Genomic DNA, 14,371 nt, shown 5'->3' on the forward strand with positions numbered 1-14,371 from the left:
ACGGATGCTGGCACTAAGYCCGCACTCAGTCAGCTGTATAAGGAAATAAGCAAATAGGAAACCACTCACCCAGAGGCGGTGCTCCTAGTGGCAGGATACTTTAATGCAGGGAAACTTAAATCAGTTCTACCTAATTTCCATCAACATGTTAAATGTGCAACCAGAGGGAAAAAAATTCTAGATCACCTGTACTCCACACACAGAGACGTGTACAAAGCTCTCCCTCGCCCTCCATTTGGTAAATCCGACCACAACTCTATCCTCCTGATTCCTGCTTACAAGTAAAAATTAAAGCAGGAAGTACCAGTGACTCGGTCTATAAAAAAGTGGTCAGATGAAGCAGATGCTAAACTACAGGACTGTTTTGCTATCACAGACTGGAACATGTTCCGGCATTCTTCCGATGGCATTGAGGAGTACACCACATCAGTCACTGGCTTTATCAATAAGTGCATCGAGGACATCGTCCCCACAGTGACTGTACGTACATACCACAACCAGAAGCCATGGATTACAGGCAACATTTGCACTGAGCTAAAGGGTAGAGCTGCCGCTTTCAAGGTGCGGGACTCTAACCCGGAAGCTTATAAGAAACCCTGCTATGCCCTGCGACGAACCATCAAACAGGCAAAGCGTCAATACAGGGCTAAGATTGAATCATACTACACCGGCTCCGACGCTCGTATTTTGTGGCTGGGCTTGCAAACTATTACAGACTACAAAAGGGAAGCACAGCTGCGAGCTGCCCAGTGACACGAGCCTACCAGACAAGCTTAAAATCCCTTCTATGCTCGCTTCGAGGCAAGCAACAATGAGGCATGCATGAGAGCATCAGCTGTTCCGGACGACTGTGTGATCACGCTCTCCGTGGCCGACGTGAGTAAGACCTTTAAACAGGTCAACATACACAAGGCTGCGGGGCCAGACGGATTACCAGGACGTGTGCTCCGGGCATGTGCTGACCAACTGGCAGGTGTCTTCACTGACATTTTCAACATGTACCTGATTGAGTCTGTAATACCAACATGTTTCAAGCAGACCACCATAGTCCCTGTGCCCAAGAACACAAAGGCAACCTGCCTAAATGACTACAGACCCGTAGCACTCACGTCCGTAGCCATGAAGTGCTTTGAAAGGCTGGTAATGGCTCACATCAACACCATTATCCCAGAAACCCTAGACCCACTCCAATTTGCATACCGCCCAAACAGATCCACAGATGATGCAATCTCTATTGCACTCCACACTGCCCTTTCCCACCTGGACAAAAGGAACACTTATGTGAGAATGCTATTCATTGACTACAGCTCAGCGTTCAACACCATAGTYCCCTCAAAGCTCATCACTGAGCTAAGGATCCTGGGACTAAACACCTCCCTCTGCAACTGGATCCTGGACTTCCTGACGGYCCGCCCCCAGGTGGTGAGGGTAGGTAGCAACACATCTGCCACGCTGATCCTCAACACTGGAGCTCCACAGGGGTGCGTGCTCAGTCCTCTCCTGTTCACCCACGACTGCATGGCCAGGCATGACTCCATTACCATCATTAAGTTTGCAGACGACACAACAGTGGTACGCCTGATCACAGACAACGACGAGACAGCCTATAGGGAGAGGTCAGAGACCTGGCCGTGTGGTGCCAGAATAACAACCTATCCCTCAACGTAGCCAAGACTAAGGAGATGATTGTGGACTACAGGAAAAGGAGGATTGAGCACGCCKCCATTCTCATCAACGGGCTGTAGTGGAGCAGGTTGAGAGCTTCAAGTTCCTTGGTGTCCACATCAACAACAAACTAGGATGGTCCAAACACACCAAGACAGTCGTGAAGAGGGCACGACAAAGCCTATTCCCCCTCAGGAAACTAAAAAGATTTGGCATGCGTCCTGAGATGCTCAAAAGGTTCTACAGCTGCAACATCGAGAGCATCCTGACTGGTTGCATCACTGCCTGGTACGCAATTGCTCGGCCTCTGACCACAAGGCACTACAGAGGGTATTGCGTATGGCCCAGCACATCACTGGGYCTAAGCTGCCTGCCATCCAGGACCTCTACACCAGGCAGTGTCAGAGGAAGGCCCTAAAAATTGTCAAAGACCCCAACCACCCCAGTCATAGACTGTTCTCTCTACTACCGTATGGCAAGCGGTACCTGAGTGCCAAGTCTAGGACAAAAAGGCTTCTCAACAGTTTTTACCCCCAAGCCAGAAGACCCCATGAACAGGTAATCAAATAGCTACCCGGACTATCTGCATTGTGTCCCGCCACCCACCACTCCCTTTTACACTACTGCTACTCTCTGTTCATCATATATGCATAGTCACTTTAACCCTATCTACATGTACATACTACCTCAATCAGCCTGACTAACTGTCTGTATGTAGCCTCGCTACTTTTATAGCCTCGCTACTGTATATAGCCTGTCTTTTTACTGTTGTTTTATTTCTTTACTGACCTATTGTTCACCTAACACCTTTTTTGCACTATTGGTTAGAGCCTGTAAGTAAGCATTTCACTGGAAGTTCTACACCTGTTGTATTCGGGCGCACGTGACAAATGAACTTTGATTTGATGTTGGTGGCAATCAACAGGCATGGGTCATGTGGTGGAATTCCATTGTTTAGCTCATCTACCACAACATAGCCAAAAGTAACAATCTATCACTTTCTACCTACTGTATTGTTGTACTTTTTAAATAATATGGTGTAGTTGCTCTAACTTCTCATTAGATGGTAAAATAATGTTGTGATGAGCTTCAATAGCAGGAAAACAACATGTATAATAGCTAACATTACCTGCAGGCAAATTTAGCTTTAAAATTTAAAAAAAAWATATTCCAGGTCATTTTGAGTTCTGACAAGTAACTGAGCAGATGTTCAAAGGATGAAATGGCCTTAGGCTCAGTCCAAGTCAGTCCAGACTATCTAAGCCAGATTTAAAGGTTGATGGTGATTTTCTTCTTCTTTTTTTTTTTAAACTCACACTTGGTATCTGTTACTATGCAACATGGATGTGACATTATGACTCATTTTGTGAGTGTTGCAATGGTTCTATTCATAGATTGGATAACATTGTTCGCATTTCATAGAAACAGAGTGGTCCTAAAGCTAGAATCCTTAGTTTAAAAATAGAACAAAGTGACACCTCGCCACTGTTTTGGTAAAAAGCTGAGAGAGTGGTTACATTTCTCCATGCCTCTCTCAAATTCATAGACAGAGCCATAGACGTAAGGACTGACCATCAGTGATATCAAAATTATAGTTTGAACCATGTTTGGAGGGTATAAAGTGTTTGTTTACATTGTTTACAAACATTGGAGTAAAACAAGCTTATATTTTGGTTTCTGATGGGGTATGACAGTTGAACTAAGCTCAAGAGGGATTTATAAGTTATAGTCCAAAAATTGATGTAGCAACTAAGGATTCTAGCTTTAAACAACAGCCCAATACCGAATCTTTGTCAAACTTTTGTATCAATGTGGAAGTTTACCCTCCATCTACTGCCTTTATATAGCTGCAATTACCTTAAGTTGTATGTTTTTGTAGTGATTGATTGAGGGTTTGTACACTATCGAAATTCATGCAATGTAAGTATATTTATTCCTCATTATCAGTTTAAAAGAATGCAAAAGAGACATTGGCAACTGCAAAAATAAGGTCCTTCTCATGTGAAGACAGGATTAGTTGCCCTGGGGATTGCAGTTCATGACGCAGCCTGTGACAAGAAAAAAAAGAGCATAGTTTCATCTATAACATGAAAACACATAGCTTCTTCAACCACTTAATGCCATATGTTCAACTTTTAATAATAACCACATGGTAGGCATGGATYCTAGCCCTGACATTCATCCAGAAAGTCCAAGTGAAATCTAAAACACAACCATACATTTCATAGTGGCAACATGTTTAGCTACCTTGATTGTTGTTTGAGCTTGTGTCTAATCTTTTGTTATGAAGCGATACGCAGCTGGGGATGTTGTTCTTCTGCTCCATTCCTCCCTGGTTCTGTCTCTGGTTGGTGGCAGGGACACAGCTGGAGGAGCCCCGCCTGCTCAGCTCCCCCTGGTGCCCACAAAAGAGCAGGGAGCTGTGGCGCTGCTGCAGCAGTGGGCACTGGAGAGGGCACAGGGCCTGCTGCCTCTCCTGGGAGGGGGTGGCCAACAGGTGGTACTGCTGGGGGAAGTGGAAGAGGGGGTCGGAGGAGCAGGTCTGGGGCTGGACGTAGGAGGTGCCCAGGTTGTGAGCAGAGCAATGGGGCTCGGCCACGTGGTGGGTGTGCAGGCTGCTGTGGGACGACTGGGAGCACGGTGGCAGCAGGTGGCAGCTGCTAGAGTAGTGGCCACAGTCCTGGTACATGGGGATGTTGGCCATGTGATCCAGGCTGTTGCAGTGCATCATGGTCTGGGAGTTCTGGTAGGGGCAGATCATGCCGCCCACCCTGCCCTGGGACTCGGGTCGCGTCAGGTGGCAGAGGCGCCAGTGGCTACCGGTCCTGCTGAGGCAGCTACACAGGCCTGAGGAGATAGAGAGGGAGAAGAATACATTATAAGGCATGATGGCAGTCTCACAAAAACCCCAGTGTATTATGTCTGTAATGTAAAGGTAAAACCTATAGATGAATTAAGCTGGAATCCTTAATGGTGAAACTGCCGCGTCCTTTTGGGATATTACAACAACAAAGAAGTTACTGCAAACAACAAACAGTTTTTTCCCCTCAGACATCATTGTAAGCGCAATAGAACAGCAGAATATGTAATGCAATTATTTTATTTTGCACTGCTCGACGCAGATCACCGTCCACGAAACCACAACAATAACAAGGTGCCGCGGCAGACAGTATCCCCTAATGCGGATTCCTTTTCTAAGTGTACAGCTATGAACCAACAAATGTACAGCTAATTTTACAACAAAATCTAAAATCTATTGACTTCAGTGCAAAGGTTTGAACATTAAATGAATACGTGTAAATATCTTACTTGGCCCTTGAGAACAAATGGGCATGAAGTTGGTGTTGGTCTGCTGTCCGTGGTTGAGCGGAGCCATGCCAGCCTGCTGCTGCAGAGATGCAGAACACTGTCCTGGGGAGTGGGTACAGTGGCCCATCACAGGCCCTCCCTGGGGGTACAGAGACATCATACACGGGCCCCTAATCAGCTGCTGTGGAGCCATGGCAGCCGGAGAGTGCACAAAGCTATTGTTCCTGGACAGATTGGAGGCGGTAACGGAGGGGCACATAAAACACATATCTTGGAAGACAGCTGAGTTTTTCAGATAGCTGGGGTTGTGTGGTATTTCCTGAACTCCAGGGGTGTTAGCCAGAAAGCTGGGGGTCCTCGGTGGCTCCTGGACTTCAGCGGTGTTAGCCGCATAGCTCTGGAGCCGTGGTAGCTCCTGAGCTCCAGCCGCCACATAACTCAGGGTCCTGGGGATATCTGTCACTCCAGGGAGGTTGGTCCTTGGGAAATCCGGAGCAGCAGCAGGAGCAACAGCCGCAGTTTGAGCTGGAGCCAGGCTGGCAGTCACAAGACTTGGGGTCCTGGGGATGTCAGAAATAGGGAGACACAGGAAAGGGAAGCTCTTGGCTTCCTCTGGTCCCAGGCCCAGTTGGCACAACAGACCAGGGGTCTTAGCCAGCTCTGGAGCAGGCAGTGGGAGGTAGACCAAGAAGGGGGTTCTGGACTCTCCTGCGGCCGTGAGGGTGGGTAGGCATGGTGAAGCAGACTGGCACTGAGTTTCCTCTGTCAAGGCAAGCGCGGGAGCTGGGAGCTGCACACTGGGGACACCGGTCTCTTCTAGTGCCACAACAGGGAGGCACACAGAAACAGAGGCCACAAAGTCATCGGTCACTGCAGTATGGGGACAGGTCACAACAGAAGAGTCGGCCTCCACTGTCTCTGCAGCAGAAGATCGCATATTGGCCAATTCAGTCTCCACGCTGACCACAGAAGGACAAATCCGATTGGAGGATTCTGTTTCCACGGTTGCAGCAGTAAGGGGAGAAGCCAGAATGGAAGGTTGGATCTCCACAGTCACTGGAGAAGGAGGGGGACAAATCACACTAACAGACTCAGTCTCCAATGTTGCTACAGGAAGAGGACACAGAAGATCAGAGGACTCTCTCGCCGCCTTTTTGACTGATTCAGGAGGGGACACTACCATAGGAACCAGCATCACATCCTCTGCTGTCTCGGATGGTGAAGTTGCACCAGAGAGGGAATGTAGGATGACTGAGAGATGTCGATCAGTCACACTAATCTGCACCTCTTGGACAGCCATAGCAGGGGAGTCAGACAGAGCAGGGGAGTCAGACAGAGCAGGGGAGTCAGACAGAGCAGGGGAGTCAGACAGAGCAGGGGAGTCAGACAGAGCAGGGGAGTCAGACACAGCAGGGGCTGAAACAGGGAGCTCCAGTGTTCCAACTGGGATGGAGGGCCTTGAGGGTGTCATCTCCTGGGGTTCGACTGGTGCAGAGTGGACCTCAAGGGGTACAACCTTGTCTCCAAGGACTGGAGACTCCTCAGGCTCAGCGACCATGGCAGTTGGTCTCTCCACCACGGGAGCTGCTATCTCACAGACGGATGCTAAGATGGGATAGCTAGGCTGAGATGTACCGGCCACCTCCAATGGTGCCACCACGTCTTTGAGGGCGCCCAACATCGAGGCACAGCTGCACTTAGACCTGACAGGGACGTCACACGGAGGCGGAGCCACTGCTGCGTTCTCAGCCAATAGGGGATGAGCCTGGAACACAATCATCTCGGGTACATGCTCTGTCTGCACGATGATCAGGGACTCTGATGGGAGCACGCCAGTCCGGATCAGCACCGCATCCAACTCCTTGCTGATCTCGCTGAAGGAGACCCGCTCGAAGAGGGCCGAACGGACACGCGCACAGGAGTTGTTGGCGGAAGCCCCGAGTGGAGGAGAGTCCCGGGGGGACGACTCTAGGTCAATCTTGCGCCGGTACAGGGCCAGGCCCTGGGCAATGTCTGCTGGGATGGGCCCTGGGGACAATGTGATGGTGGTGGCAGAGACCTTCAGGCCACACTCGTTCTGGCCACCATCAGTAGAAGCTCCTGCCACTGCATCCATAGCCTGGATGTCTGGGCTGCTGCAGGGCTGGTCACTAGAGATGAAGGAGAAAGGCTCCCTGACATCCTCACATCTAGCTTCCATTAGCAACGGGCCTGCCTCCCACTCCGGGATTGGCTTGGGATGGGGGGACCTTTCAGGACCTTGGACAGTGACATGCGGCTGTACTTGTGGTTTTACAGCTTTATTCTGCTTCCTGTAGACTGCAAACAAGCAAAAGTGCACATTATGATTTACAATATGAAAACAACAACAGATAGGATTAGAATTGATTGGCCTGTTTTGTTAAACAAACAGATGATGAAAAAAATTAAGTAACTTACAATGAGAGCCTTTTGTAGCCCTGAATTCTTTCATAAGCTCATGGATAGGCATGCCTGGCTTCTCTGTGAAACACAATGCAARGTGATTAGTTCAATAAACAAAAGGTGTCTAGAACTATTAACATGCATCAGTCTAGTGTAGTCTACTACAGGTGATTCAGGCACAGCATAGCCTACCGTCTCTGAAGATAAGAAGCGCATTGAAGAAGACCGCTGCGAAGGCGGGAATACTCTCCGGTTGATACTTCACCACAGCCTTGCTCACTCCCTCAAGCAAGTCCTTGAATCCCGTGGGAATATTCACCACTCTATGTGGATAAGGCATCTTGCTGCTTATGAACACAAGAGTAGATGCACGAAATTCCAAATCACAAGAGTAAAGTCGTTCAAATATTTATTTACTGACTAAATGTAATGAACGCGCTCGTCCAATGAATTATTGATGGACAATAATTGTCCAATGCGCTGAGAGCAGTAATGATGAAGGCTACTAGCGATAACATTATCACTCAATAATTGCGTCATAATGGCGGGTGTATTGTTGCTGCGACATAATGTTGTCACGCACACGTACAGTTGGCCTGCTACTATGTAGCATTTGATCCAACTATCAGATAGCTCATCTGACAGTTTATCATGCCGGTATTTCTACATCAAATAATATAACGGAAATTCCCATCACTATTGGCTTAGTGCGACAAAGGTGTATTTAACTTTTAACTGTAAAGCATCTGTAGGCTAACTAACAAACTGTAACGGGCTAATGTGATGCTCCATTCGTTGTTACAAGTAGCTTACTGTTTGGCATAGCACAGAGAATTTTCGACCAAATTTAATAAGGATCCTCCCCTTTTTGTCAATTTTCGCCTAAAATTACATACCCAAATCTAACTGCCTGTGGCTCAGGACCTGAAGCAAGAATATGCTTATTCTTGGTACCATTTGAAAGGAAATATGAAAGGAATGTAGGAGAATATAACAATAGATCTGGTAGAAGATAATACAAAGAAAAAGAACAACCGTTCTTTTGTATTTTTTTTGTACCATCATCTTTGGAATGCAAGAGAAAGGCCATGTGTTATTCCAGCCCAGGTGCAATTTAGATTTTGTCCACTAGATGGCAGCAGTGTATGTGCAAAGTTTTAGACTGATCCAATGAACCACTGCATTTCTGTTCAAAATGTTGTATCAGGGCTGCCCAAATATGTCTAATTTGTTTTTATTAACTTTATGTTCAAAATTGTGCACTCTCCTCAAACAATAGCATGGTATAATTTCACTGTAATGGCTACTGTAAATTGGACAGTGCAGTTAGATTAACAAGAATTTAAGCTTTCTGCCAATATCAGATGTGTCTATGTCCTGGGAAATGTTCTTGTTAGTTACAACCTCATGCTAATTGCATTAGCCCACGTTAGCTCAACCGTCCAGTGGAAGGGACATCGATCACGAAGAATTAACTTGGCAATACTTCTCAATTCACGACTTGGAAGACAACCAATGTCTTCTAAACGTCCATGTCTAGTTGCAGGGGGTTCYTTTGAATTTAAAAAGTGCTTGTTATTAAATTAAATACATTTTTGTTCCATTAAATCTATTTCAAATCTTCTACCATCGATTGAGACAATTGGTCAGAAATGATCTGTGTTATGCCAAACAGTAGCAATCTAATGCCTATCAGCCAGCTGGAACAGAGTAATGGTCTTACTAGTTGATATTTTTTAATAGCTACTATACCTGTCTTTTTTTTTAATGTGAAATGTTTGTGAAGCTAAATGTTTGTATATATCTGCCCAGGGACTAAAGTAGTCTACAGATGAAAACTAATTGATGTSCATTGTCACTTTCCAAAAAAATCATAAATAAATCACAAGGCTAAATACAGCACATGCATCTTAAACACATCAAGGAAATAAAATATACATATACAAGGAAACACCTATTCAACACAGGAAAACCAGTTTTCAGCTAATAAAAATACAGCAGAGTAGACCTACAGTGTGCATGTTGTACCCACAAGTGAGTGCCAAAAGGAAAATGTAATTTAGCTAGTAATATTGAATTAAAGTAGTTACGTATTTACACTGATACAAACCTATTCATATGTTTCCCTTTAAATATCAATACACTGATTAAAAACTAGTAACAATGTTGTAACATATTTTAGTTTGAGGAAATCAGCCAATGACCATCAACAGGACCGCTTCCAGGCATAAGAGACATAAGCAGTCACTTAGGGCACCCGGCAGCCAGGGGGCCCCAGATCCCKAAAAAATAAATAGCGCCTTCAGAAAGTTCACACCGATTTTCCACATTTCCTTGTGTTACAGCCTGAATTTAAAAATTATTAAACTTAGATTTTGTGTCACTGACCTACACACAATGCCCCATAATGTCAAAGTGGAATTATGTTTTTAGAAATGAAAACCTGAACTGCCTTGAGTCAATAAGTATTCAATCTGTTATGGGAAGCCAGAATAAGGTCAGGATTAACAATTTGGTTAACAAGTCACATAATAAGTTGCATGGACTCTGTGCAATAATAGTGTTTAACATGATTTTTTTAATGACTACCTAATTTCTGTACACCACACATACAATTATCTGTAAGGWCCCTCAGCTGAGCAGTGCATTTCAAACACAGATTTAACCAAAGTCCAGGGAGGTTTTCCAATGTCTCGCTAAGAAGTGGACCTATTGGTACATGGGTAAAAAAATAAAATAAGACATTGAATATCCCTTTGAGCATTGTGAAGTTATTAATTACACTTTGGATAGTGTATCAATATACCCAGTAACTACATAGATGCAGGTGTCCTTCCTAACTCAGTTGCTGGAGAGGAATAAAACCGCTTAGGGATTTCACCATGAGGCCAATGGTGATATTAAACCTGTTACAGAGTTCAATGGCTGTGATAAGAGAAAACTGAGGATGGATCAACAACATTGTACTTACTCCACAATACTAACCTAAAAGACAGAGTGAAAATAAGGCCTGTACAGAATTWAAAAAATATTCCTAAACATGTATGTTTCTGAGTGGCCTAGTTGCAGTTTAGACTTAAATCTGCTTGACAATCTATGGGAAGACTTGAAAATGCCTGTCTAGCAATGATCAACAACCAACTTGTTAGAGCTWGATTTTTTTTTAAAGGAATAATGTGCAAATATTGTACAATCCAGGTGTCCAAAGCTCTTGGAGATTTACCCAGAAAGACTCACAGCTGTAATCACTGCCAAAGGTGATTCTAACATGTATTGACTAAGGGGTGTAAATACTTGTGGAAATMATATATTTCTATATTTCATTTTCAATCAAATAGARGAGATTTTTTTTTTWATTCATTTTGAATTCAGGCTATATAACAACAAAATATGTTCAAGGGGTGTCAATACTTTATGAAGGCACTGTATATATTTTTTTAAAGAACCCAGTCAGGGTCTCAACTTACTATTGAGAGTAAGAATAATAGAATACACCAGGTCCAATTTTGACATTTCTTTTGTGCATCAGCAATTGTTCTTATTATGTAAGTCACTTACAGTCACTCAATTATTGCTTGTTAGTCTAGCCAACTATCTAAACTTGTCCGAATAGCAACCAGGCACACAGGGCACATGCCCAGGGGCCCTGACCTCCAGGGGGCACACAATGATTTTGTTAGTCATTCTCACTCAGATATTATATTAACATGGCATAAGTCACTACAAAAATCAGTAGAATTGCACGAAATTAGCTGTAAAACAGATTTTTTTTTATACAACTGCAAAGTTCTCGCCACCCCATGGCAAAATGTGTAGAATTTCAGACAACTTGCTTTAAAAATATCCATTTCAGCCATTTTTAATCTCAATATCAAATCATTTCTGGGTAACAAATAAGTACCTTACTGTGATTGTTTTAAATTAAAATGGCCAAAAAGAAACAAAAATTTKTTCTTAACAAAGAGCAATTTCCCAAGAAAGAATTTCATTAGTACTGTCTGGGAGTGGTCTGAGTGGGGAGGGGAAATCTGACAATGTGATGTTATTGGCAGATTTGGAACCCTTTCTTATTGGTCTATTAACTAATTTACCGCACGGTGAGGTCACCATGGAAGGCCAAAAACTCAAACTGCTCTTACACTAAAAGGGTATTATCATCATGTTCACAGTATTATTTGTATTTGTATTAAGGATCCCCATTAGCTGCTGCCTTGCTGGGGTCCAAAAACATTAAGGCTTTTATATACAATTTAAAATATTACATTTAATAAAACTTTTAACACATTAAGTGTGTTCCCTCAGGCTACTACTCTACTATCACATCTAATACAAAATCCATCTGTAGGTGTGTAGAGTGCATGCCTTATCATGTGTATGTGTGTCTGTGCCTGTGTGTGTGTCTTCACAGTCCCCGCTGTTCCATACGGTGTATTTTTATCTGTTTTTTTATTTTTAAATCGGATCTTACTGCGTGCATCAGTTACCTGATGTGGAATAGAGTTCCATGTAGCCATGGCCCCATGTAGTACTGTGCACCTCCCATAGTCTGTTCTGGACTTGAGGATTGTGAAGAGACATTGCAGTCAACATTATTCCAACCTCCTAGTGTAGAAATATATATAAAACAAAGGAAAATAAAAATGTTGACTGCACTGGGCCTTTAAAACTGCAGAATGTTCTCTGCAACCCATGGCAAAATGTGTAGAATTGCAGGAATTAAACTTTTTTTTAAACAAAAAAAATCTCCCCAATTTACAGTGCCACACGGCCACGTGATGAGTATTAGCACAGGATTTGTGCATTCAGATGGTCTACTATTGTAACAGCAACAGGACATTGGACATTCAGGTCATAATCTGGCAGCAACCTAGGCACTGCTTAATTTATAATGGAGTGTGGCTTACCCAATGGCATACCCAGTTCTGCATCGGAACCCTTTCCCATCACATGGGAAAGAATAAAGATGTGATTGTACCATTTAGATAGCACTGACATTGATAGATTTCCCCCKAAAAATACACTTTTTCCTGGTAAAAAGTTGCATTCGCCTCCCAGCAGCAACTACTGTACATATTTGATCTGGTTTAAAACACACTAATACACTCCAGTAGTCTTAACTATTCCTGCATTATCGCTCCAGAAAACTCTTACTGTAAACTATACATTGCAAACTTGATGGCACATTCATTATATATAAAAAAAAAAAACACAAGTCAACTGAAAAACACATTGCAGTGAACCATCACAGTGCTGTGGAGATAAAGGGAGCCATTTCCAGCTCCTTCTACCCCCAACACAAGCTAGGGTGGATGTATGGTCGAGAAAGGGTGCGGTCAGGGTGGGGTCACCTCCTCTCTCATGGAAGCCAGAGCTGAATGAATGCGCACATGGAGCCTGTTCTCAAAGTCATAGCCAGCATAGTCCTCCTGTACAAACACACAAGACATTACTACATCACATAGAAATATTCACAAGTGCACATATTGGTAAGGAAATATCAAATAATATAAAATGCATATTATGGATGACTGTCGGACTTGATTGATCATTCCAAATACTGCAGCTGAAAGCTACACGTTTCCAAAAACGAGGATACACTCTTGGCCCATAGTGTAGAAGTGAAGTCCTACTGTACCTTGGCCTGGAGCATCAGAGCTCTGCCCTTCGCTTCAGACTGAGAAGAGAAGAACCACAATCTCAATTAACTACCGCGTTAAGCAACATACACTTTCTCTCCTCGGGGTTGACACGTTGCGCGATACACCATATACACAGCTCACCTCAGGGCTGTCCAGTAAGACACAGCCTAACTCGTAGAGGGAGTAGGGCTGCACATAGGAGTTGTTTTGATAGCCCATCTCATCTCTGGCAGCCAGATGGAAGCACTGCAATGTTCAATGACATAATAAAGAGTAGTAAACATTCACTATTCTGACTACATTAATATTTGTAGGTAAATACTATGAGTACTTTGTTTTCAATACATATAAATATGGTGAGACAGAACCTGAATGGAGTCGTTCATGTTGCCGAGACATCTGTGTATGTCACCAAGGAGCAAGTTTTTCAGGCCGGCACATGAGATGTCATCTAGTTCCTGCAGAACTGAGAGAAGACAGAAACAACCCACTGAATTTCCTTCCAGATTCACAGGAATTCACTTTCATGGCACCACCACAACTACTCAGCGAAAGCTCAATAACCACGCTGACTGAAATTGTAGCAGATACTGGAAGTGTTGTGTGTGATGTCCTGCATAGCCAAAAGAGAATAGGCTATAATTGAATGTGCAGCAACCGTGGTGGTTGGGACTGGGAGTTGGATCATGTGCATGGCTATTGCGGAGACCGTATTAAGTCAAATTCCACGGGACCATTGAGTCGCGGTAATCGCCTCCGAATGTGATCTGTACATGAATGGCGCTGATGCGTTTGTAGTACCCAACTTGCTTACGGTCGTCAGGTCGCTAATGGCCTAGTGCTCAGCACTCTATTGTCCCTCCATCAGGTCCTAATGGCCTAGTGCTCAGCACTCTATTGTCCCTCCATCAGGTCCTAAGGGCCTAGGCTCAGCACTATTGTCCCTCCATCAGGTCCTAAGGCCTAGTGCTCAGCACTATTGTCCCTCCATCAGTCCTAGTGCTCAGCACTATTGTCCTCCATCAGGTCCTAAAGGCCTAGTGCTCAGCACTCATTGTCCCTCCATCAGTCCTAATGGCCTAGTGCTCAGCACTCTATTCCCTCCATCAGGTCCTAATGGCCTAGTGCTCAGCACTCTATTGTCCCTCCATCAGGTCCTAATGCCTAGTGCTCAGCACTCTATTATCCCTCCATCAGGTCCTAAGGGCCTAGTGCTCAGCACTCTATTCCCTCCATCAGGTCCTAAGGCCTAGTGCTCAGCACTCTATTTCCCTCCATCAGGTCCTAATGGCCTAGTGCTCAGCACTATTGCCCTCCATCAGGTCCTAATGGCT

The 14,371-nt window shown here is 44.4% G+C and overlaps 2 protein-coding genes across 3 annotated transcripts in view; both read right to left on the reverse strand.

The window, feature by feature from the left end:
- Positions 1 to 3,579: 3,579 nt before the first annotated feature.
- LOC111978989 (uncharacterized) lies at positions 3,580 to 9,883 on the reverse strand. The gene is made up of 5 exons (XM_024009249.2): positions 7,591 to 9,883; positions 7,414 to 7,476; positions 4,975 to 7,293; positions 3,913 to 4,512; positions 3,580 to 3,713 (listed from the first exon to the last, which is right to left on the reverse strand). Exons 1-5 carry the CDS (start codon positions 7,736 to 7,738, stop codon positions 3,679 to 3,681), a joined length of 3,165 nt encoding a protein of 1,054 aa, XP_023865017.1. The 5' UTR covers positions 7,739 to 9,883; the 3' UTR covers positions 3,580 to 3,678.
- Positions 9,884 to 9,953: 70 nt separating this feature from the next.
- The window catches only part of LOC111979728 (tetratricopeptide repeat protein 39C), a 26,667-nt gene continuing 22,249 nt past the window's right edge, over positions 9,954 to 14,371 (reverse strand). For both annotated transcript variants that reach the window (XM_024010415.2, XM_024010414.2), the window contains 4 exons: positions 13,406 to 13,503; positions 13,179 to 13,283; positions 13,034 to 13,072; positions 9,954 to 12,824 (listed from right to left, as the gene is read on the reverse strand). In XM_024010415.2, the coding sequence (XP_023866183.1) occupies positions 12,732 to 12,824; positions 13,034 to 13,072; positions 13,179 to 13,283; positions 13,406 to 13,503 (335 nt within the window). In that variant the 3' untranslated portion in view covers positions 9,954 to 12,731. The remainder of the gene's footprint in view (positions 12,825 to 13,033; positions 13,073 to 13,178; positions 13,284 to 13,405; positions 13,504 to 14,371) is intronic.

The sequence above is a fragment of the Salvelinus sp. IW2-2015 genome, linkage group LG19 (assembly GCF_002910315.2).
Source record: "Salvelinus sp. IW2-2015 linkage group LG19, ASM291031v2, whole genome shotgun sequence".
NCBI lineage: Eukaryota > Metazoa > Chordata > Actinopteri > Salmoniformes > Salmonidae > Salvelinus > Salvelinus sp. IW2-2015.

Excerpts from the sequence above, each read along its gene's own strand:
- LOC111978989 (XM_024009249.2), bottom strand. The coding sequence starts at position 7,738 with ATGCCTTATCCACATAGAGTGGTGAATATTCCCACGGGATTCAAGGAC. Across the intron at positions 7,477-7,590 it reads GCTTCTTATCTTCAGAGACG|AGAAGCCAGGCATGCCTATC; the intron begins GTAGGCTATGCT and ends TGTGTTTCACAG. Across the intron at positions 3,714-3,912 it reads AAGCTCAAACAACAATCAAG|GCTGCGTCATGAACTGCAAT; the intron begins GTAGCTAAACAT and ends TTCTTGTCACAG.